This window comes from Ranitomeya imitator, chromosome 2 (assembly GCF_032444005.1).
Source record: "Ranitomeya imitator isolate aRanImi1 chromosome 2, aRanImi1.pri, whole genome shotgun sequence".
In the NCBI taxonomy this organism is placed as follows: Eukaryota; Metazoa; Chordata; class Amphibia; order Anura; family Dendrobatidae; genus Ranitomeya; species Ranitomeya imitator.
This window is the reverse complement of record NC_091283.1, coordinates 104,034,132-104,056,921: the sequence shown is the minus strand read 5'-3', so window position 1 is coordinate 104,056,921 and position 22,790 is coordinate 104,034,132. Positions and strand designations below refer to the sequence as shown.

At 47.2% G+C, this 22,790-nt stretch overlaps 1 protein-coding gene across 1 annotated transcript; it reads left to right on the top strand.

The window, feature by feature from the left end:
- The first annotated feature begins 1,354 nt into the window (after positions 1-1,354).
- On the top strand, positions 1,355-17,849 carry NKRF (NFKB repressing factor). Its single transcript, XM_069747097.1, has 3 exons — positions 1,355-1,719; positions 13,340-13,464; positions 15,449-17,849. The coding sequence occupies exons 1-3, from the start codon at positions 1,517-1,519 to the stop codon at positions 17,491-17,493; spliced, it is 2,373 nt and encodes a 790-aa protein (XP_069603198.1). The 5' UTR covers positions 1,355-1,516; the 3' UTR covers positions 17,494-17,849.
- Positions 17,850-22,790: the final 4,941 nt, after the last annotated feature.

The following is a 22,790-nucleotide window of genomic DNA, read 5'->3' as shown; positions in this document are numbered from 1 at the left end:
TCCATGACGCCACATAGGCGTCATGGGTCGGATTGGCACCGACTTTCATGACGCCTACGTGGCGTCAAAGGTCGGGAAGGGGTTAAAGCAAAATAAGACGACCCTGCTCGTGAGAGCTTACAATCTACAATGGCCCTCCTGTGGCTCCACACTGCACTCCGTGCCCCCTGTGGCTCCACACTGCACTCCGCACCCCCTGTGGCCCCACACTGCACTCCTCCTTGCCCTCTGTGGCCCCACACTGCACTCCTCACCCCCTGTGGCCCCACACTGCACTCCTCACCCCCTGTGGCCACACACTGCACTCCTCGCCCCCTGTAGCCCCATACTGTACTCCGCGCCCTCCTGTGGCCCCACTGCACTCTGCGCCCTCCTGTGGTCCCACACTGCACTCCGCGCCCTCCTGTGGTCCCACACTGCACTCCGCGCCCTCCTGTGGTCCCACACTGCACTCCGCGCCCTCCTGTGGTCCCACACTGCACTCCGCGCCCTCCTGTGGCCCCACACTGCACTCCGCGCCCCCTGTGGCCCCACACTGCACTCCGCGCCCCCTGTGGCCCCACACTGCACTCAGTGCCCCTCTGTGGCCCCACACTGCACTCCGGCCCCCCTGTGGCCCCACACTGCACTCAGCGCCCTCCTGTGGCCCCACACTGCACTCAGCGCCCCCCTGTGGCCCCACACTGCACTCAGTGCCCCCCTGTGGCCCCACACTGCACTCCGGCCCCCCTGTGGCCCCACACTGCACTCCGGCCCCCCTGTGGCCCCACACTGCACTCCACGCCCTCCTGTGGCCCCACACTGAATTGTGCGCCCTCCTGTGGCCCCATACTGCACTCCGGCCCTCCAGTGGCCCCACACTGCAGTCCTCTCCCCCTGTGGCCCCACACTACACTCAGCGCCCCCCTGTGGCCCCACACTACACTCAGCGCCCCCTGTGGCCCCACACTGCACTCCGGCCCCACTGTGGCCCCACACTGCACTCCTCGCCCCCTGTAGTCCCACACTACACTCAGCGCCCCCCTGTGGCCCCACACTGCACTCAGCGCCCCCCTGTGGCCCCACACTGCACTCCGGCCCTCCTGTGGCCCCACACTGCACTCAGCGCCCTCCTGTGGCCCCACACTACACTCCGGCCCTCCTGTGGCCCCACACTGCACTCAGCACCCTCTGGTGCAGCTGTCACTGGATACTAGGAGCCTGGAGCGCAACGCTGTGAAAGTCGCGGCCTTCCTTCAGCCTCCGCAGCTTGTATCTGCTGCCGCTAGGTGTCGCTGTGGCATTTGACCACAGAGGAAGCTATGCTTTAGGGCGGGTGTCTATGGTAGGCATGTTGTACACGCCCGCCTTCTCTACGGTACCCTGACGGCTCCGAAGGAGACGTAGGCTCCCGCTGCATCTCCGTTAGAAGCTCGCGGTCTGTCCTCCGGGGGCCGCAGCGGCTGCATCTGTCCAGAGCCCTCATTCCGCTGAGTACAGACATACCGCGCAGGGCAGCCGTATCTGAGGTCCGGTCATGGCCTCTAGACGTTTTCGAGCCCCCGACGCGCAGACACCGGTGTCACTAGACGCTTTCCGCCAGTGTCATGAAAATGACAAGCACTGGGCGGCCCGCAGGGAGTTCCTGGCCCGTCACATCCATCTGTACCCGGGCCGCAAGACCGACCAGCTGATCGCCCTGTCAGTGGTGTGGAGCAACATCGTCTTCATAGGGAACCGGTGAGTGCAGAGAAAGACGGAGCGTCCCTTCCAGACCGAGAGACTGGTGTGCACAGGTGCTAAGGGCAGCCATCTATACACATAGCCGATAGAGTAGCGCCATAGCATGGAAACACGGACTGTGTCACATTGGAAATGCATTACTGCTGTAGATAACAGGAGAAAAGGGAGTGTAGGGCGGCTGAGTGCCCGCGCCCCCGGTATGGAGGTGGCTGAGTGCCCGCGCCCCCGGTATGGAGGTGGCTGAGTGCCCGCGCCCCCGGTATGGAGGTGGCTGAGTGCCCGCGCCCCCGGTATGGAGGTGGCTGAGTGCCCGCGCCCCCGGTATGGAGGTGGCTGAGCGCCCGCGCCCCCGGTATGGAGGTGGCTGAGTGCCCGCGCCCCCGGTATGGAGGTGGCTGAGTGCCCGCGCCCCCGGTATGGAGGTGGCTGAGTTCCCGCGTCCCCGGTATGGAGGTGGCTGAGTGCCCGCGCCCCCGGTATGGAGGTGGCTGAGTGCCCGCGCCCCCGGTATGGAGGTGGCTGAGTGCCCGCGCCCCCGGTATGGAGGTGGCTGAGTGCCCGCGCCCCCGGTATGGAGGTGGCTGAGTGCCCGCGCCCCCGGTATGGAGGTGGCTGAGTGCCCGCGCCCCCGGTATGGAGGTGGCTGAGTGCCCGCGCCCCCGGTATGGAGGTGGCTGAGCGCCCGCGCCCCCGGTATGGAGGTGGCTGAGCGCCCGCGCCCCCGGTATGGAGGTGGCTGAGTTCCAGCGTCCCCGGTATGGAGGTGGCTGAGTGCCCGCGCCCCCGGTATGGAGGTGGCTGAGTGCCCGCGTCCCCGGTATGGAGGTGGCTGAGTGCCCGCGCCCCCGGTATGGAGGTGGCTGAGTGCCCGCGCCCCCGGGATGGAGGTGGCTGAGTGCCCCCGCCCCCGGGATGGAGGTGGCTGAGGGCCCGCGTCCCCGGGATGGAGGTGGCTGAGTACCCGGGCCCCCGGGATGGAGGTGGCTGAGCGCCCGCGTCCCCGGGATGGAGGTGGCTGAGCGCCCGCGTCCCCGATATGGAGGTGGCAGTGTGCCCAGTGTAGGGTCATTCCATATCAAGTGATCCAAATATGAAGTTTTTTTTTACAATATCTGGTTTTCTTGGATACACAAAGGACGGCGCTGGACCAGAAGGTGCAGAAAAGTCTTTTCTACGTCTTCATTTTCACAATCTTTGGAGAGTCCAGTAGTCGCCACCAGCGCCGATCATATTCACAGGTCACATCACCAGTTATGCCATCCATTGCCGATCTTGTGCCGCCTTCTACCACGTCATGGACTTTACTCTCTTTGCTGAATGAAAAAACCCTTGTTTTTATTTCTGTTTCACTACATGGGATGACAGTGCGGTATTGCCGAGTCCCTTTCTGCTTCCTGTAACCGAGGTTTTCACAAACTCTCCTCCTCTTCGTATTCCTGGTTTATACAATACATGAACTGGATGTTAAGAATATTTTTCTCCCTCCATTTGAGGAGTTGCCTGGGTGTTAAAGGGCAACTGTCACTCTTCTGCAGCCGTTATAAACTAAAAGAGCCACCTTGTGCAGCAGTAATGCCGCATTCTAACAAGGTGGCTCTTTTAGTTTTGTGTTCAGGTATTACTAAAATAAAGCAGTTTGAAACTTTGCAGAAATACCTGTCTTTGTCCACGGAGGCGGGTCTAAAGCCTCCTCTGTGAAGCGCCCAACTGCCGTCACTCATCTCTTCTGGGGCGATGATCGCCGCCCCCTCCGCGCTGTTTTCTTTTCAAATCCGGCGCTGTGTAAATATTTGTGGGGCAGGCGCAGTAAGCTCTGGCGGTCTGACGTCCCAGCCAGGCTTGCAGACTGCGCCTGTACTGGCAGTGCGGCCACCCACCTCGGTAATCCTTGCCCCGCACTGTGTTATGCATTATGCACAGTGCGGAGCTGGTATTCCTGGGCATGCGCACTGCGTGTGTCAGCGGGGGAACCTGGGTGAGTGGCTGACACACGCAGTGCGCATGCCCAGGAATCCCAGTGTGTGTATATACAATATATATATATATATATATATATTTATATATATATATATATATATTTTTTTTTATAAATACCTTCTGTTACCGTTTTTGCCTGTGAGCGGCGCTATGGCGGCGGCTGAGTCCGGGCCACGTGACCCCCCAGGCTGCAGCTGCCGCTAATTTCCGCTGACGTCACGTCAATTTCCAGACTCTGGTGAATCTGCCGAACGTGCTGGAGTGTGCGGGCAGGGGGTCTGCGGTGGGGTCATTGGTGTGTGTGTCTCTGTGTGCAGGCATCGTCCGATGGGACTACAAGTCCCATTGCCTGCTACAGTGAGTGACACATTAGCCAATGATGGGACAGTAGTAGTCCCATCATCCGGCTAATGTGTTGAATGTAAATAAAAATAAAATAAAACACACTTATATACAGTACATACAACATACATAGAACACACATACAGAATTTACACCATGCAACATGAGACATGCAACATGTGACGACGTGCAGCATGTGACATGTTACAACATGCGATGACATGTGGCGACATGCAACATGAGACATGCGACATGTAACGTGACGACATGAGACATGCGACATATGACACCATGCGACATGTGACATGCAGCATGTGACGTGACGAAATGCAACATGTGACATCATGCAACATGTGACAACATGCCACATACAGTACATACATACAACATACATATAGACATGCAGTACATATAACAGAGTACATGCTCACCATCACCTTGTCACTTTGTTCCCGAAACCATTGTCACCTGTAAAAAATAGTGAAATAATAAACAAACACTATACTCCCTGATCCGCAGATATCCAATTAAAACGAGTGTCCCTCGATGATCTCCCATGGAGAACAGCAGCATCAGCTCATGCGACCGCTCTCCAGGGGCTCCAGGAATACAGTGATGGAAGGTATCCTTTCACAATGTATTCCTACGCCCCTGTGAGAAAAAAGTCCCTAGTTTCACTTTTGGCATTGCTGTGTGAGAAAGTTCCCACGCAGCAAATGCCATAAAGTGAGACTCTGAACTATAGTAACTGTCTCCTGTCAGTGTGTCACTGAGGGTCCTATAGAGCAGTGACATCACCTGATGTCACTGTTCTATAGGGGAGATCGTCGTGGGACACTCGTTATTAATTGGACTACGGCGGACAGGTAGTATACGGTTTATTATTTTACATTTTTTGCAGGCGCTGAAGTATGGAAAGTATGGTTAAATTAAGAATATTAAAATACTTTTTTCTGGCTGTGTTTTTTTTTTTTTTTTTTAACTTTCACTCCTATAGGATTAATAATGGATAGACGTCATATTGACGCCTCTCCATTATTAACCTGGCTTAATGTCACCTTACAATAGCAAGGTGACATTAACCCCTTATTACCCCATATCCCACAGCTACACGGGAGTGGGAAGAGAGGGGCTAAGTGCCGAAATTGGCGCATCTTACAGATGCACCATTTCTGGGGCCGCTGCGGACTGCTATTTGTAGCTGGGGGGGGCAATATTCCATGGCCCCTCTCTAGGCTATGAATATCAGCCCGCAGCTGTCTTCGTAGCCTTTCTGGCTATAAAATATTGGGGACCCCATGTCATTTTTTTTGGGGGTCCCCCTATTTTAATAGCCAGTAAAGGCTACGCAGGCACCTGCGGGCTGATACCCATGGCCCCTCTATAGGCTATGAATATTACCCCCTTCCCAGGCTACAAATATTGGTCCCCGGCCGTCGGCTTTCCCCCACTGGCGCAGAAAATTGCGCGGGAGCCCACACCATTTTTTTTTTTCGTTTTTAACTGAAACATATTGTTCATTAACCCTTTTCTGCCAGCTGACAGAATAGTACGTCAGCTGGCAGTATCCCCCGCTTTGAGGTGGGCTTCGGCGGTGAGCCCACTTCAAAGCCGCAACATGTCAGCTGTTTTCAATACAACAAAAAAAATTTACATGATCGCTAAACGGCGTAGCGAGAAGAAAAAATCAAAAGCCAAAATTATGTTTTTTTGGTCGCTGCAACATTGCATTAAAATGCAATAACGGGCGATCAAAAGAACGTATCTGCACAAAAGTGATATAATTAAAAACGTCAGCTCGGCACGCAAAAAATTAGCCCTCACCCGACCCAATATCTCAGAAAATATAGATGCTACGGGTATCGGAGAATGGCGCAATTATTTTATTTCTTTTTAGCAAAGTTTGGAATTTTTTTCACCACGTAGATAAGAAAATAACCTAGACATGTTTGGTGTCTATGAACTCGTAATCACTTGGAGAATCAGAATGGTAGGTTAGTTTTATGCTGTGTGCACACATAAATCTGCATCTCCTTGCAGAAAACGCAGCTGCGTTTTTTATGCATTTTTTTTCATGGTTTTGATGCGGGTTTTTTGTTCGGTTTTGATGCAGTTCTTGGTGTGGTTTTTGGTGCGTTTTTTTTGCGGGTTTGATTCCGTTTTTGCTGCAGTATTTGGTGCGGTTTTTTTGCGTGGTTTTGATTCAGGTTTTTGATGCTTTTTTAATGCAGTTTTTGCTGCGGTTTTGGTGCAATATTTGTTGCGGTTTTGATGCAGTTTTTGGTGCAGGTTTTTGATGCAGTTTTCGGTGCAGTTTTGATGCAGTTTTTGGTGCATTTTTTGGGCAGTTTTGGTGCATTTAAAAAAAAAAATTTGGTGCAGTTTTTGTATGCGTTTTTGAAAGCTAAATAAAGATGTATTATTGAACAACAAAAAAAATTGATGTCCAACCTCCTCTTTTACATTTGTCCAACCCACACTCAATTACACACAGATAGATGAAATGGATAGACAGATCTACATATAGATAGATCTATAGATGCATACATCTATCTATTCATATATCTATCTATAGATATATCTGGATAGATATATCTATTGATAGATGTATGGATAGTGTAGTGTGCGTGTCCACTGTCCGGATTACATCCAAATTAGCTGCAGATTGGATGCTGCGTACTTGTAGTCCCACCGGATGATGCCTGCACACACACCCCCAAAGACACCCGCACAGTCCCCGCCACGCACCCGCACAGTCCCCGCCACGCACTTCTCCCGAACTGCAGCGTTTCTCGGACCCACATCCGCAGCAAAACTACAGATCTTTTTTACATCTGCGGTTTTGCTGCAGATGTGCCTGACTTAATGAAAGTCTTAAGGGTGCAGAAACGCTGCAGTTCGGCACAAAAGAAGTGACATGCTGCGGGGAAAAAAAAGCTGCGTTTCGGTGCGGCTTTTTCCACAGCATGTTGTGCACAAGAAGTCTGTGGCTCCCATAGACTTACATTGGTTGTGCACTACACTGCGGATTTGATGCAATTCTGTGCAGCAAAAAACCCTGCAGATCTGCAATCAAATCGCAACTTGTGCACACAGCCTTAGCATTTAGTGAACTTAGCAAAAAAGCCAAGCAAAAAACAAGTGTGGGATTGCACTTTTTTTGCAATTTCATTGCACTTGCATTTTTTTTCACATTTTCTGTTACACGTCATTCTAAAATCAGTGGTGTCGTGCAAAAGTAGAACTTGTCCCGCAAAAGATAAGCCCTCACATGGCCATATTGACGGAAACATTATGGCTCTGGAAAGAAGGGGAACGATAAACAAAAAAGCTCCAGGGGTGAAGGGGTTTAGAAACATGGATATGGACATATGTATGGAAATATATAGATACATATCTATCCATCCCATATCTATCTATCTACCCATCTGTCACGATATGGTATGAAATATCATAAGTAGTTCTCTTGCTAGCCTGCGTGGGCTAAGCCCCCTTCTTGGCAACAGTTTGTAGCTTCAAATTCCTTCCCTTTCATTCAGCCAAGAGCTGCTTTGCCAATGTACTGGGGGGAGTTTTATGGCCGAACGGTATTTACGACCAGGTTAGAATCTTCCTCTAGCTGGAACTGGAAAAATGGCTCCAACATTCATGAAAGATTCTTTGTTTAGTTTTTGTTAGATATTAGGCAAACGATTTTAGCTAGAAATACGAAAATATATATTCTTATTCTCACTCGGTGTATCTACCCACCCCTTGAAACTCGGGCTTCTAACTCCATCTGGTAAAGAAGTAGGGATTTCTCTGTAAATATGTATCCCAGATAGGACATATTTGATCTCATTAGAATGCTCACGTTAATCCGAGATGAATTATGAGTTTGTTAGGACTCTGACATGTTTTGTAGTGAAGTTATAGAAATCAGACAAAATAGTTTAAAGTTTACTCAGAAGGTAGAGAGAGGAGGGTCTGGATAAGCCAGCCTTTCTGTGATGTCACAGCCTTGAAGTTATAACTGTCTGCACACATCCCCAGCTCAGTCTTCTGCTAGATTTCTTCCTGACATCTTCTTCTGAAGCCAGCAGCACGTCCAAATGAGCTGGGACGTATGGTTGCCTGTCATGCGTTGAACATGTGAGTGTTACTCTTTCTCATTTATTCCCTGTTTATTTCATAATTACCCTTGTACATATTTGCAATTGTCTCATTTGTAACATCTTTATAAAATATTTTTGATAAAGCACTGCCTAATTTTTTATGGGATATAATAATTATTAGTTCGTTCTCCTGTTCTAAACCGTACCCTAAGTCTTCTGAAGGGAAATACGCTACTGTTGCTGTTGTATTGGGTTAGCTTCGGACCCGTTTAATCGAAGCTGGTGGCAGCGATAGTGTGCTGACTGTTGAGGGATGCTGTAGCGACTGCGGCGTTAATAATTATTGTTCCTGCCTGAGTGGGAGTAGTTATCGCGTCGCTGCAGCGTGCCCAATAGCCAGTACATAGCAGGCAGCCTTTCTGGCGACTTATTACCCAGGGTGCAGTACCTAATCTGACCTGAGAGTAAGGGGGGCGCCAGAGAGCTGCAAGTTTTAAGTGGAACTGTAAGTGGGATATACATAAATCCCTGCAGTTTGTGGTATATTGAAAGCAGTGGGATACCTAAAATAAGCCCCTACTGTAAACTAAGAGGTCAATAGCCTTGTGTGTGTTTTCTCATCACATTGTCCAGCAGTGGAGGGATAACTAAGATAAGCCCCCCTGCACATGTGATAGCCGTCTGTTGGCCTAAAGTCACCCCAACCCGTGACGTACGGGTGACGGTCATGGTGTGAATCCTGACCAATTGGTGACAGCGGTCAGGGGAATCCTGACACCATCTATCTGTGTGTAATGGAGTGTGGGTTGGACAAATGTAAAAGGAGGTTGGACAGAAATGACATCACAAATCTTTTTGGAGGGAGAGAAGGGAGGGGTTTGGGTGTGTTTTTGAGTGGGTGTGCTAGGTTCGGGCTGAAGGTACCTTCACACTAAACGACGCTGCAGCGATCCAGACAACGATCCCGATCGCTGCAGCGTCGCTGTTTGGTCGCTGGAGAGCTGTCACACAGCTCTCCAGCGACCAACGATCCCGAGGTCCACGGTAACCAGGGTAAACATCGGGTTACTAAGCGCAGGGCCGCGCTTAGTAACCCGATGTTTACCCTGGTTACCATCCTAAAAGTAAAAAAAACAAATGCTACATACTTACCTACCGCTGTCTGTCCCCGGCGCTGTGCTTCTCTGGTCTGGCTGTGAGCGCCTGGCAGCCGGAAAGCACAGCGGTGACGTCACCGCTCTGCTTTCCGGCCGCTGTGCTCACAGCCAGAGCAGAGAAGCACAGCGCCGGGGACAGACAGCGGTAGGTAAGTATGTAGCGTTTGTTTTTTTTACTTTTAGGATGGTAACCAGGGTAAACATCGGGTTACTAAGCGCGGCCCTGCGCTTAGTAACCCGATGTTTACCCTGGTTACCAGTGAAGACATCGCTGAATCTGTGTCACACACGCCGATTCAGCGATGTCAGCGGGAGAGCCAGCGACGAAATAAAGTTCTGGCCTTCTAGCCCTGACCAGCGACATCACAGCAGGATTCTGATCGCTGCTGCCTGTCACACTGAACGATATCGCTAGCCAGGACGCTGCAACGTCACGGATTGCTAGCGATATCGTTTAGTGTGAAGGTACCTTTAGTGGCCAGTGCAATGCATCATGGAACTTGTAGTATTAGAGCACAATAACTCAAGAGAAAGGAAGTTGTCGATTAACCCCATGAGAGCTGGATCCAGCACTGAAGATGTGCTGCTACAGCATGATAAAAGGTAATATTGCTAAAATAAAGACAGTGGATGTTTTCAGTGGCACATAATAGCAAGATTTATGGGGGGAAAAAATTATTGTAGTGGACAACTTCTTTAACCCCTTCCCGACCTGTGACGCCACGTAGGCGTCATGAAAGTCTGTCCCAATCCGACCTGTGACGCCTATGTGGCGTCATGGAGGGATTGCGTCCCTGCAGATCGGGTGAAAGGGTTAACTCCAATTTCACCCGATCTGCAGGGACAGGGGGAGTGGTACTCCAGCCCAGGTGGCTTCACCCCCCTTGTAGCAGTTTTCCATCAGGTTTACAGTACCTTGTAAACCTATGGAAAACCAAATCCAATGTGCCCATGGTGCGGAAAATACAGCGCAAAAAACGCTGCATTGTATTTTCCGTAGCATGTCAATTCTTTGTGCGGATTCCGCAGCGTTTTACACGTGTTCCTCAATAGGAATCCGCAGGTGAAATCCGCACAAAAAAACACTGGAAATCCGCTGTAAATCCGCAGGTAAAACACAGTGCCTTTTACCTGCGGATTTTTCAAAAATCGTGTGGAAAAATCTCACACGAATCCGCAACATGGGCACATAGCCTTAGGGTTAGGGTTGGAATTAGGGCTAGGGTTGGAAATAGGGTTAAGATTAGGCGTGTGGTTAGGGTTATGCTTAGGGTTAGGGGTGTGTTGGGGTTAAAGTTGTGGTTGGGATTGGGGTTACGGGTGTGTTGGGGTTAGGGGTGTGTTGTGGTTAGGGGTGTGTTGAGGTTAGGGTTGTGATTAGGGTTATGGCTACAGTTGGGATTAGGGTTAGGGGTGTGTTGGGGTTAGTGTTGGTAGAATTGAGGGGTTTCCACTGTTTAGGCACATCAGGGGTCTCCAAACGCAACATGGCGCCACCATTGATTCCAGCCACTCTTGCGTTCAAAAAGTCAAATGGTGCTCCCTCCCTTCCGGGCCCTGACGTGCACCCAAACAGTGGTTTAGCCCCACATATGGGGTACCAGCATACTCAGGACAAACTGGGCAACAACTATTGGGGTCCAATTTCTCGGGTTACCCTTGCGAAAATAAAAAAATTGCTTGCTAAAACATAATTTTTGAGGAAAGAAATTTTTTTTTTTTTTTTCACGGCTCTGCGTTATAAACTTCTGTGAAGCACTTGGGGGTTCAAAGTGCTCACCACATATCTAGATAAGTTCCTTGGGGGGTCTAGTTTCCAAAATAGGGTCACTTGTTGGGGGTTTCTACTGTTTAGGCACATCAGGGGCTCTGCAAATGCAACGTGACGCCCGCAGACCATTCCATCAAAGTCTGCATTTCAAAACGTCACTACTTCCCTTCCGAGCCCCGACGTGTGTCCAATCAGTGGTTTACCCCCACATATGGGGTATCAGCGTACTCAGGACAAACTGGGCAACAAATATTGGGGTCCACTTCTCCTGTTACCCTTGTGAAAATAAAAAATTGCTTACTAAAACATAATTTTTGAGGAAAGAAAAATGATTTTTTATTTTCATGGCTCTGCGTTATAAACTTCTGTGAAGCACTTGGGGGTTTAAAGTGGTCACCGCACATCTAGATTAGTTCCATGGGAGGTCTAGTTTCCAAAATGGGGTCACTTGTGGGGGAGCTCCAATGTTTAGGCACACAGGGACTCTCCAAGCGCGACATGGCGTCCACTAACGATTGGAGCCAATTTTTCATTGAAAAAGTCAAATGGCGCTCCTTCCCTTCCGAGCCCTGTCGTGCGCCCAAACAGTGGTTCCCCCCACATATGGGGTATCGGCGTACTCAGGACAAATTGTACAATAACTTTTGGGGTTCAGTTTCTGTTTTTACCCTTGGGAAAATTAAAAAATTGTTGCTAAAACATCATTTTTGTGACTAAAAAGTTAAATGTTCATTTTTCCTTCCATGTTGCTTCTGCTGCTGTGAAGCACCTGAAGGGTTAATAAACTTTTTGAATGTGGTTTTGAGCACCTTGAGGGGTGCAGTTTTTAGAATGGTGTCACTTTTGGGTATTTTCTGTCATATAGGCCCCTCAAACTGACTTCAAATGTGAGGTGGTGCCTAAAAAAAATGGTTTTGTAAATTTCGTTGTAAAAATGAGAAATCGCTGGTCAAATTTTAACCCTTATAACTTCCTAGCAAAAAAAATTTTGTTTCCAAAATTGTGCTGATGTAAAGTAGACGTGGGTAATATTAACTATTTTGTGTCACATAACTCTCTGGTTTAACAGAATAAAAATTCAAAATTTGAAAATTGCTAAATTTTCGCCAAATTTCCATTTTTTTCTCAAATAAACGCAAAAATTATTGACCTAAATTTACCTCTAACAGCCCAATATGTTACGAAAAAGAGTCTCAGAACCGCTAGGATCCGTTGAAGCGTTCCTGAGATATTACCTCATAAAGGGACACTGGTCAGAATTGCAAAAAACGGCCAGGTCATTAAGGTCAAAATAGGCTGGGTCATGAAGGGGTTAAGAACCCCTGATCTGCCGCCTCATCCAAGTTTCACATTGTTCTTTTTTGGGAGTGTCCCTACTGGTAATACAGGCTGGATGTGAGGCCTGTGTGTATCCAGGGTGCTGCTATCTTCACTTTCATGTATCGGCACAGCTCCAGAGCTGCACTTGCCATATTTCCTCTCCTTGTGCTTTCCTCCTCTATTGCCTGTTTTGTTTTCTCTCCATAAGGCTAAATACTTCCTCCCCTCTCCACCCCTTTCATCCTAATATCTCTAACTTTGAGAGTATGGAGTGGGAGGGAAGAGAGTGACATCAGGAAGATGGGTTCTGATGGATTTGTATCTTTTTTTTATTTCTCGGCTAGATGAAGGCCTTACAGATGTTCTGCAGCAGCTGTATAATAGAACATTTTTACTGAACGCTATATAAAAAGTTCATTCAGTATGCAAAGGAACAATAAAAAAAAATAGTGGGCAACGGTGTACATAGCAATTAAAGGGCATCTGTCAACACTTTTGAGCTCTGTAACCTATTGCTATGGGCATACAGGTTATCAGATGCCTTGTTGAGAAATCCGCTCTTATCGCTTTCTATAAATGAACTCTTCCAGGCTCAGGGATGGGCGCTGCCCAGAAGATAACTTTGCCTCCACCCTTCATAGTCATGTGAGTCGCCTCCCTTAGCATCACTCTGTGCCCATGAAGTCGGGTTTTCATCCTGTAATCCCAAACCTGCGCAGTCCCAGTACCTTCGCTCTTCAGTGTTCCGCCTTTCTCTGGGCATCGGCTTCACGTTCCTACTGCTCAGGTGTCTGCGAGTTACTGGTTCTTCTGCTCCCAGTGTTTGTGTGTGCCGGAGAATGCTGGGAGCAGTCTATAACCTGTATGCCCATACTTTGTGTATGGCCTCTGTACTGTCTGCTATCAATGTGTGCAGCCCATAATCTGATGTCGGGTCCTAATGTTTGTGCTCTTAGGTACGGTGAGCAGCTAACACAAAAAGTCCACCAGATGGCTGATGGAATTGACATCGGTGAGGTGCCATCTTATGAGCTGGTGCCAGGGGCCAAGGCAACAAAAAGACCTACCACTTCAGATGCAGGTAAGTCTTCAGTGATAAATATCGCTGCTTTATCTCTTTTAATGGTGTTTAAAAATAAAATAAAATTAGGCAAATGAGTAGCAAAAAAAAAAAAATACAATTTCTTTCAATAACGGCAAAGAATGAATCCCAAAAGTCAATAACCAGTTTATTGTATTGGAGCTCGCCAGCTGCCAGGCTTCTCTCTGGGGCTGCTAAAACTAAAGCACTGCGATGTAAATGAATTATTAAAGCCTTAGAAGGAAATATTTGCTGTAGCTATAAATGACAAGCTCTAATTAAGGAGAGGAAATGGAAAGACATTGGAAAAAGCAAATAAAATCTGCTGTCAGGCCTCCTGGCCCCTGTGCATGGAGACAGCAATGAATGGGTTATTGATTGATCCAGTGTACTGTCAGACACATCTCCTATATCTCTATCTCCGGATCGCTGGAGATTAGTGAAAGGACTCGGATATCAGCGGATACAATAGTATTTCATCTATACCTAGTCCGACGTGAACACTAGCTTCTCTGGGTTCGTAAGGCCTGAGCTAAACCTATAGGCAAAATCAAAGGGGTTTTCAACTCCGTAAATGCTAGAATACGCCATCACTGGCTGATCTTATTACTCCCAAGAATAAACCGAGGCCTCTTCCACATTTCTTCTGCCTGGCACCTCTACGGAGAACTGCGAAGGGAAGGCTGCGATATCAAAGATGCCACTCGTGTCCGATACGTTCCCATATTGCAGGGCTGCCCCGACGTTCTCTACTCACCAGCACTGAGTTGGGAAAACCCTTTTCAGTGTACATGAATAAGAAATGGATTTGGTTTAGATCCCCTCTACCTCAATATTCCTTGCTAGGGTATGAACAGCTCGGTATACATGCAAGTCATTAGCACAAGCCTACTTGTCTCAGCATATAGTATAGGAATGTTGTATGCATTGTAAACCCCCTCTCCCTATAGGCGGACCCATAATGTTAGACGCAGGTCTGTGGTATGGACTGATGGACATGAACTGTTCTGCATCGCTCGGTTGTTAAAGGCTTGTTCATATGGTTATGTCATATACACAGTATATACTATAAATGTATAATAAATGCAAGTTCCCACCTCTATCTGGAGAGCAGGGCCCCTTCTTACAATTCACTCAGTGGAGAGGTTGTTGGAATTCCCACACAGATTTATGAGCGCTTCAACCACCTCGTCACTGATACCGGTGCATGTCTGGATACATGCATGAACCATTGGTGGAATCCACACCTACTATACATTTATGGTATATCCTGTGGATAAGTGAACGAGATGGGAATACTACTTACAAACAGCCCTACTAAAGGGAATCTGTCACCAGGTTTTTGCTAGGAGTGCTCGCTACTGCAGTCTTACTTGTTACTGGAGGTTTGATTTTTTAGCTTTTACGAAAATTAAAGAGAAAATTGAGAAGTGGTTGTCTCAATAGTGGACAATTCCTTTAAGTTGTAGATATTTAGCATTTTATTTTTTAGATAACGCTTAGGGTATGTGCAGACGATCAGAAATTGGCAGCGCATATTAGCTGCGTCCAAAGTGCAGCCATCTATTGAACGTAGGTGAATCTGCATGTATTCGCTGAACCATGCGGATTCACCGCGTCCAGTAGATTGTATGGGTGAAATTTCTCTTGTGGAGAATAGCATCTCCACAAGAGAAATTGACATGATGCTGTCTGGAGAGACGCGGCGCATGTCCATCTCCGCAGGTGATCTGTGGGCGTCTGTGAACACATAATGGACATGGGACTTCTTGAAATCCCATCCACTATTCTGTATTATCTGGCTGCTGCTGGTTGGGCGCTGTACGCAGCGTCCAACCTGCACCTTTTACTGATCATCTGCACATACCCTTACAGAAAATATTTCTATACAATCCATATTTATTTGTAGCTGGATACAGTGACTTACGGCTACTTTTTACTTGTGAAGACATTTTTTATATTATAACATGTATATCTTTTTCAGGTGCAGCTGGACAACCTCAAAAAAAGAAGCTCGGCCCGCGGCCACGTTTCGAACCAGTCCATTTTGTGGTGAGCACAGTGGAGGATGATAAGCAGTTTCAAGTAACTGAAAAAACAAGTAATAATACAAGCAATAATGAAAAAGCGAGCCCTCCTCGTTGGACAAATGCTGTCCAGGACTATATAGAAGCAGAGGAATCTTCAGAAATGGAGTGGAATCCCAGCCCTTATATTTATGACCCCTACGTGATCGATGAGCCAAGTAAAAGTGACTGTAGTAACTTCATGACCAAAATGGAGCAGGATTACTCTGCAAAGTTTGAGTCTCATAATTCTAACCTGTCCAAAGATTTCCGTTCCAATGTGCTAGATTCATGGACGGGCGTAAACAGACAGGGGAGAAAGGGCATTGGTTTTGAAAAACCACCGAAGAAATCTGGCAGGTTTGGAAAGGAAACGGCATCAAGTTCTGTGGGTTGTACAATGCAGACTTTGGATAAACCCAGTTTTCTTAACCAACTTTCTGCTTTTGTGAAACAAAATATGCAAAATCCTCAGATGGCATCTGGTAGCTCACGAATTAACTACACTTACGTGTTAACCGTGTCTGTTCAGGCGTGTAAAACAAATCCAGAATATATTTATGTTCCCATCAGAGAAATACCTCCGAGCGATCTCCCTCGACTCGGGAAAATCCCCTCTGATGGCTTTGCTTGTGAAGTCAGATGCCAAGATGTTTACTTGGCCACAGGATATTCATGGACCAAGATTGGGGCTCGGGACAAAGCCGCTGAGCTGGCCATACAGCTCTTAGTAAAGCCCATGTTGAAAGTAATATCTGTGAGGCGAAAGTTTGGTTATGGTTATCGAGATGACCTGGTGGTATGCCCTAGTGATTCACCAACGACTGAATACCCACCAGCTTTGAAACAAGATGGCGGGCATGAAGGTGCCCTAGCAGGTCAGCAGAGTTCTGAGACTCTGAAAGGTGCATCGACTAAACCATGGTCAGAATTTACTCTCATTGAAAACGCTTGTGACGCAGTAGGCATTTTGAACAATTCTGCCACACTTAACAAAATGACGGTTGACTACAAGTATGACATGATGCCCAATAACAGCTGGCGGTGCAGTGTATACGTGCAAGACCATTGTGTAGCGGAGGCATATGGTAATAAGAAGAACAGCAAACATGCTTCAGCCGAAAAGGCTGTCGAGGTCCTAAAGAGTTTGCAGGCAAACAAGCCGAAATCTGACTTGGCTAGATCCACTGGTAATGGAGCAATAACCTCATTAAAAGACATTGTGATTTGTGAGACTGAAGAAAATGCCATCTGTATTCTGAATGCCACCGCTCAGTTTAACAAAGTCTCTATAGAATATGAATTCGAGAGGACCTCAGAGGTAAATTGGAAGTGTAAAGTCTTCATTGCCCAAGAGCTTGTAGCAGAAGCCATTGGCATTAAGAAAACCGTGAAGCGCGAGGCTGCGGAGGCGGCTGTGATGGTTTTAAAGAAGACCCAACCTGTGATCATTAATAGTCTGAAGAATGGTCCTGCGGAAGATGCCATTTCTCGAGATCAGATGCGAAGCTTGTCAAATCAAACGGCCTACACGCAGCAAATCAAGGAGGACAATATCGGAAACCAGCTTCTAAGGAAGATGGGGTGGACTGGTGGGGGCTTGGGCAAGGAAGGGGATGGCATTGCAGAGCCAATTTGTGTTAAGGAGAAGTTTAGTCGTGAAGGCCTTGGCCTAGCAGCAGCTACCCAAAACATAACAAAGGGAGATATTCATAAAATTATCAGGGACTACGCATTGTCTGGCAATCAGGAAGACCTCACATTCTCTAAAGAACTGACCAACGAAGAACGGAAACAAATACACAAGACCGTCAGGAAATATGGACTTAAGAGCAAGTCATATGGGAATCGCGGTCAGAGGTTTTTGGTGGTAAGTAGGAAAAGGAAACAAATGGATCTCGTACACCAGCTCCGACAAGAAGGCCAGGTCGGCTATTACGCTCTAGTTCTGCCTGATCAGTAACACAATGGCAGCTATTATTTATTTTATGTTCCCTATTTGTCAAACTAAATAAATGGTGTTTTTACCCTACTTTTTGGGAGCAGACCCAAGCAGATATATTTTTAAAGGAAAAATGAAAGAATGTTAAAGTAAATGTCAGACATGGACACTTCTGTTTAAAGTATTTGATTGAAACACCTTGTGTTTTTTATGTTTAGTTATTTCTTGTCAATGCTGTGTAGCTAATTTTTTTTCTTTATTAAGTGTAAGACTTCTATGATGGTGGGGTAGTCTCCTCAATGATGATTAGTACAAATGTATAATGGTAGTTTCCGATCTCACATTTTGTCTCAGTAAACCATTACTGTTATCATTTACTTGGGTCAATTTCTTTACATTCATATTACCAAATTTTATGTTACAGCTTTTTAAAACAATCTGGACTTGGGGGAAAAAAAGGTTGATTTATCACTATGTTCTGAGACGAATAATTTATTTTTATAGTGATGAGATTGCTTCCCAATAACAACTGGACTAAGGCCTCTTTCTCGTGTCCTGATATTTCCAGAAAAAACAGTACCGGAGTCTGTGTGTTTCACTTGTGGCATACGTGTGGTAACCTTGGGCCGTATCAGTACCCCACCTACCGGCCCCTGGGAATCGGCGGTACAGTTAGCACTGTTCCCTGGCGCTGCAGCCGCTTCCATCATTATCCCCTGCTCGCACTGCAATCAGGGGAGAATGTTGAAAGTTATATTCAACTGGTAAGTAAGACCAGAAAGCGGCTGATGAGTCTACTACTCCCATCAGCCTACAACTGCTGCCTCTAATAACAGTGAGAGCTGTCGCCTGCGTTTTGATAACCAGCCAGGCAAAACTGATTATCAGAATAGAAGGGTTCCTCGTGCTGTTTTTTTTTAATTATATAAATAATTTAAAAAACAGTGAGGAGTCCTCCCATTTTTGATAGCCAGCCTTGCTAAAGCAGACAGCTGCGGGCTGGTATTCTCAGGCTGGTAAGGGGCCATGGCTATTGGCCCCCCCAGGCCTAAAAATAGTAGGCCACTACCCAAAAAAGGCACATGTATCAGATGTGCCAATTCTGGCGCTTTGCCCAGCTCTTCCATCTTGCCCTCCGGTGTGGCAAGTGGGGTTCATATCTGTGGGGTTGATGTTACCATTGTATTGTCTGGTGCCATCAAGCCCACGACTTAGTAATGGAGAGTTTATAAGGCAAGAGAATTTCACTGTAATCTGCGACTTTCTTACAGTGCTGAGGTTACTGCAGTTCAGCCCGGCTGATAACGCAGCCTCAGTGATGTCACCGCTGCTCATTCATGAAGTGTTTCTCACCCTGGACAGTCGCATCTTTGCACCGTCCAGGTTGAAAACTATTTATCCTCCAGGCATGGATTATGATGGCGTGGGTCATGGTTGTTTTTTAATTTGTTTTATTACAGGAGACAAGGTTTTTAGAGGATTGGGTGTTAGGTGAGTATAACTGTGTTTAGTGTTTTTAAATAATGCACAACACAATTCCATTTTTATTTCAAATAAAAAACTTTATTTTGGCTGCGTGTTTATTTATAACATAACTATAGGATTAATAATGGATAGGTGTCTTGACACCTCTCCATTACTAAGCCGTGGGCTTGATGTCAGACAACACAAAGGTGGCATCAACCCCACAAATATGAACCCCACGTCACTGCCACAGGGCAAGTGGGAAGAGCTGGGCAAAACGCCAGAATTGGCTCATCTACTGTAATAGATGTTCCTTTTCTGGGCAGCTATTTTTAGGCTAGGGCAGGCCAATATTAATGTCCCCATACCAGTCCTCAGATGTCTGCTTTAGTGGCTTTGTGTCTAAAATGAAGGGGGAGGGAAACCCACATCATTTTTGTTTTATTTAAATAATTTAAAAACCAGCATGAAGACCCCTCTATTATTCATAATCAGCCTTTCTTGTGCTGACAGCTGAGGGTTGCAGCCCCTAGCTGTCAGTTTTGCCTGGCTGGTTATCAAAAATACAGGGAAACAAAGACCATTGTTTTTTATTTATAGTGCAGGTGGCAGCTGATGAATACTCCCAGCTGCCGCCTATTCTCACTGTGATTAGTGGCAGCAAATGTAGGCTAATGTGAGTAGTCCCATCAGCTCACACTGTTATCAGTTGAATACAACTCCACATTCTCCCCCGCTAGCTCTGATCTCAGCATAAGCAGGGAAGAAGGAGGAGCCGTCTTCAGCACCTGCTACAGTCCTATCTGTACCACTGCTTCCCAGATGCTGGTACATGTCACACGGGATGTCTTCAGTGTGCGGGATGTTTTGCGGGCCCATGCTGCGGTTAAAGAAAAAAAAAGTACACAGTGTCCGTGGAAACGCGGATGTGCACAGACCCTTTCACGTCAATGGGTCTATATGTGTATGTGTCTTAGCCAAATATTCAGAATGCACATAATGAATCTATAAGGTCAGGAACTTAATCAGTGTTCGATATTTGCAGATGATACAAAACTATGTAAAACAGTTAATACAAGAGAAGATAGTATTCTGCTACAGATGGATCTGGATAAGTTGGAAACTTGGGCTGAAAGGTGGCAGATGAGGTTTAACAATGATAAATGTAAGGTTATACACATGGGAAGAAGGAATCAATATCACCATTACACACTGAATGGGAAACCACTGGGTAAATCTGACAGGGAGAAGGACTTGGGGATCCTAGTTAATGATAAACTTACCTGGAGCAGCCAGTGCCAGGCAGCAGCTGCCAAGGCAAACAGGATCATGGGGTGCATTAAAAGAGGTCTGGATACACATGATGAGAGCATTATACTGCCTCTGTACAAATCCCTAGTTAGACCGCACATGGACTACGGTGTCCAGTTTTGGGCATCGGTGCTCAGGAAGGATATAATGGAACTAGAGTGTACAAAGGAGGGCAACAAAATTAATAAAGGGGATGGGAGAACTACAATACCCAGATAGATAGGATAGGATTATTTAGTCTAGAAAAAAGACGACTGAGGGGCGATCTAATAACCATGTATAAGTATATAAGGGGACAATACAAATATCTCGCTGAGGATCTGTTTATACCAAGGAAGGTGACGGGCACAAGGGGGCATTCTTTGCGTCTGGAGGATAGAAGGTTTTTCCACCAACATAGAAGAGGATTTTTTACTGTTAGGGCAGTGAGAATCTGGAATTGCTTGCCTGAGGAGGTGGTGATGGCGAACTCAGTCGAGGGGTTCAAGAGAGGCCTGGATGTCTTCCTGGAGCAGAACAATATTGTATCATACAATTATTAGGTTCTGTAGAAGGATGTAGATCTGGGGATTTATTATGATGAAATATAGGCTGAACTGGATGGACAAATGTCTTTTTTCGGCCTTACTAACTATGTTACTATGTTGGATCGTTCCCCCATATCAGATCATGAACAGTCTTATTAGGTATGGAATACTACTAATTGAATGTAAAGAGGGGGGAAAAAAATGGAGTAATCATGAACCATAAGAGGGGGTAAAAAGAATAAAGTTTATTAAATACAATATGTAAAAACATCAGATATAATAAGTTGTTTTTATATAGTTCAATAAAACAGGATTTTTGGTTGCTTACCGTAAAATCTGTTTCTCAGAGCCTTCATTGGGGGACACAGGAACCATGGGTGTATGCTGCTGCTGCTATGCAAATAAAGTTAGCTCCTTCTCCACAGTATACATCCCGACAGGAAGTAGGATATTCAGTTAGTGAGAAAGCAGTAGGAGAAGCAACATGTAAAGATAGTTTGAGTTTCCTAACAATATAACAAAACAGAGCTGTTCAACTTGGGAGGGTGCTGTGTCCCCCAATGAAGGCTCCAAGAAACAGATTTTACGGTAAGCAACCAAAAATCCTGTTTTCTCTATCGCCTCATTGGGGGACACAGGAACCATGGGACATCCCAAAGCAGTCCCTGGGGTGGGAACAGCAGAAAAACTCCATTCACGTCAGAGGACTCACCACTGCCGCCTGCAAGATCCTTCCGCCTAGGCTAGCAACTGACGACGTGTAGGTATGGAGCTTATAACATTTGCAAATGAGTGAACGGAACACCAGGTTACCGCCTAGCAAAGTTGTAGGGCGGATGCCCCATGGTGTACCGCCCAGGAGGCGCCGACTGCCCGGGGCAGAGTGAGTCTTAATCCCAGGAGGAGTCACTCTGTTCTTGACCCGGTAAGCCTCCAAAATGGCAGGTCTGATCCAGAGAACAATCGTAACCTTGGAGGCCGGCAGGCCTCTTGGCGTACCGTCTGGAATGACAAAAAGACAGTCCATCTTCCTAAAGAAGGGGGTCCTAGACAAATAGATTCTCACCGCCCTGACCAGGTCTAGCCTGTTCAGCGAACGCTCCAGAGAATAGGTCGGAGCAGGACAAAAGGTGGGAAGGACGATCTTACTCAATTAAGAGGACACCACCCTGGGAAGAAAAGGCGATGAAGGCTGTAAAACTACCCTATCCTGGTGAAGAACCAAGAAATGGGGCGACAGGAGAGAGCCACCATCTACGAGGCGCACCTACTGGAGGAGATGGCCACCAGAAACGCCACCTTGCAGGACAGAACAGACAGTGAAGCCTCATGGGGTGGTTCAAGGGGGGAACCCCACTGAGCCTCCAGAACAAGATTGAGGTCCCAGGGATCCACGGGAGTCTGGTACGGGAGAGTCTCATGCGCCACTCCTTGAAGAAAAGTTCTGATCTGAGAACGGGACGGATATAAATCTTTGTACCATGATGTCCAGTAGCTAAGGACTTCTGAAAGGGACTTCAGAAAAAGAATGGAAAGGGTTGCTATCTGACCCTTTAGAGCAGAGGTCCCCAACTCCAGTCCTCAAGGCCCACCAACAGGTCATGTTTTCAGGATTTCCTTTGCATTGCACAGGTGATGCAATTATTACCTGGGCAAGATTAAGGCAATCCTGAAAACATGACATGTTGGTGGGCCTTGAGGACTGGAGTTGGGGACCCCTGCTTTAGAGAACTAAAGGCAAGGCCAGCATCAAGTCCTGTCTTGAGAAAACGGCCAGAACGGAAGGTTTCAACAGCAAAGCTGTTAAATTGAGCCACCAAGAATTCTGTGGCAGATCGGTCCTTGGTACAGAAGATCTGGCCTGTCTGGGGGCCTCCAGTGGGAGTCCGCGAGGAGATTGGTGATCTCAGCGAACCAGAACCTTCTGGGCCAATCTAGTGTGGTCAGAATGACCGGCACCCCCTCCGCATTGATCTTCAACAGCCTGGGAAGGGAGGAACAGATAGGGAAGTACAA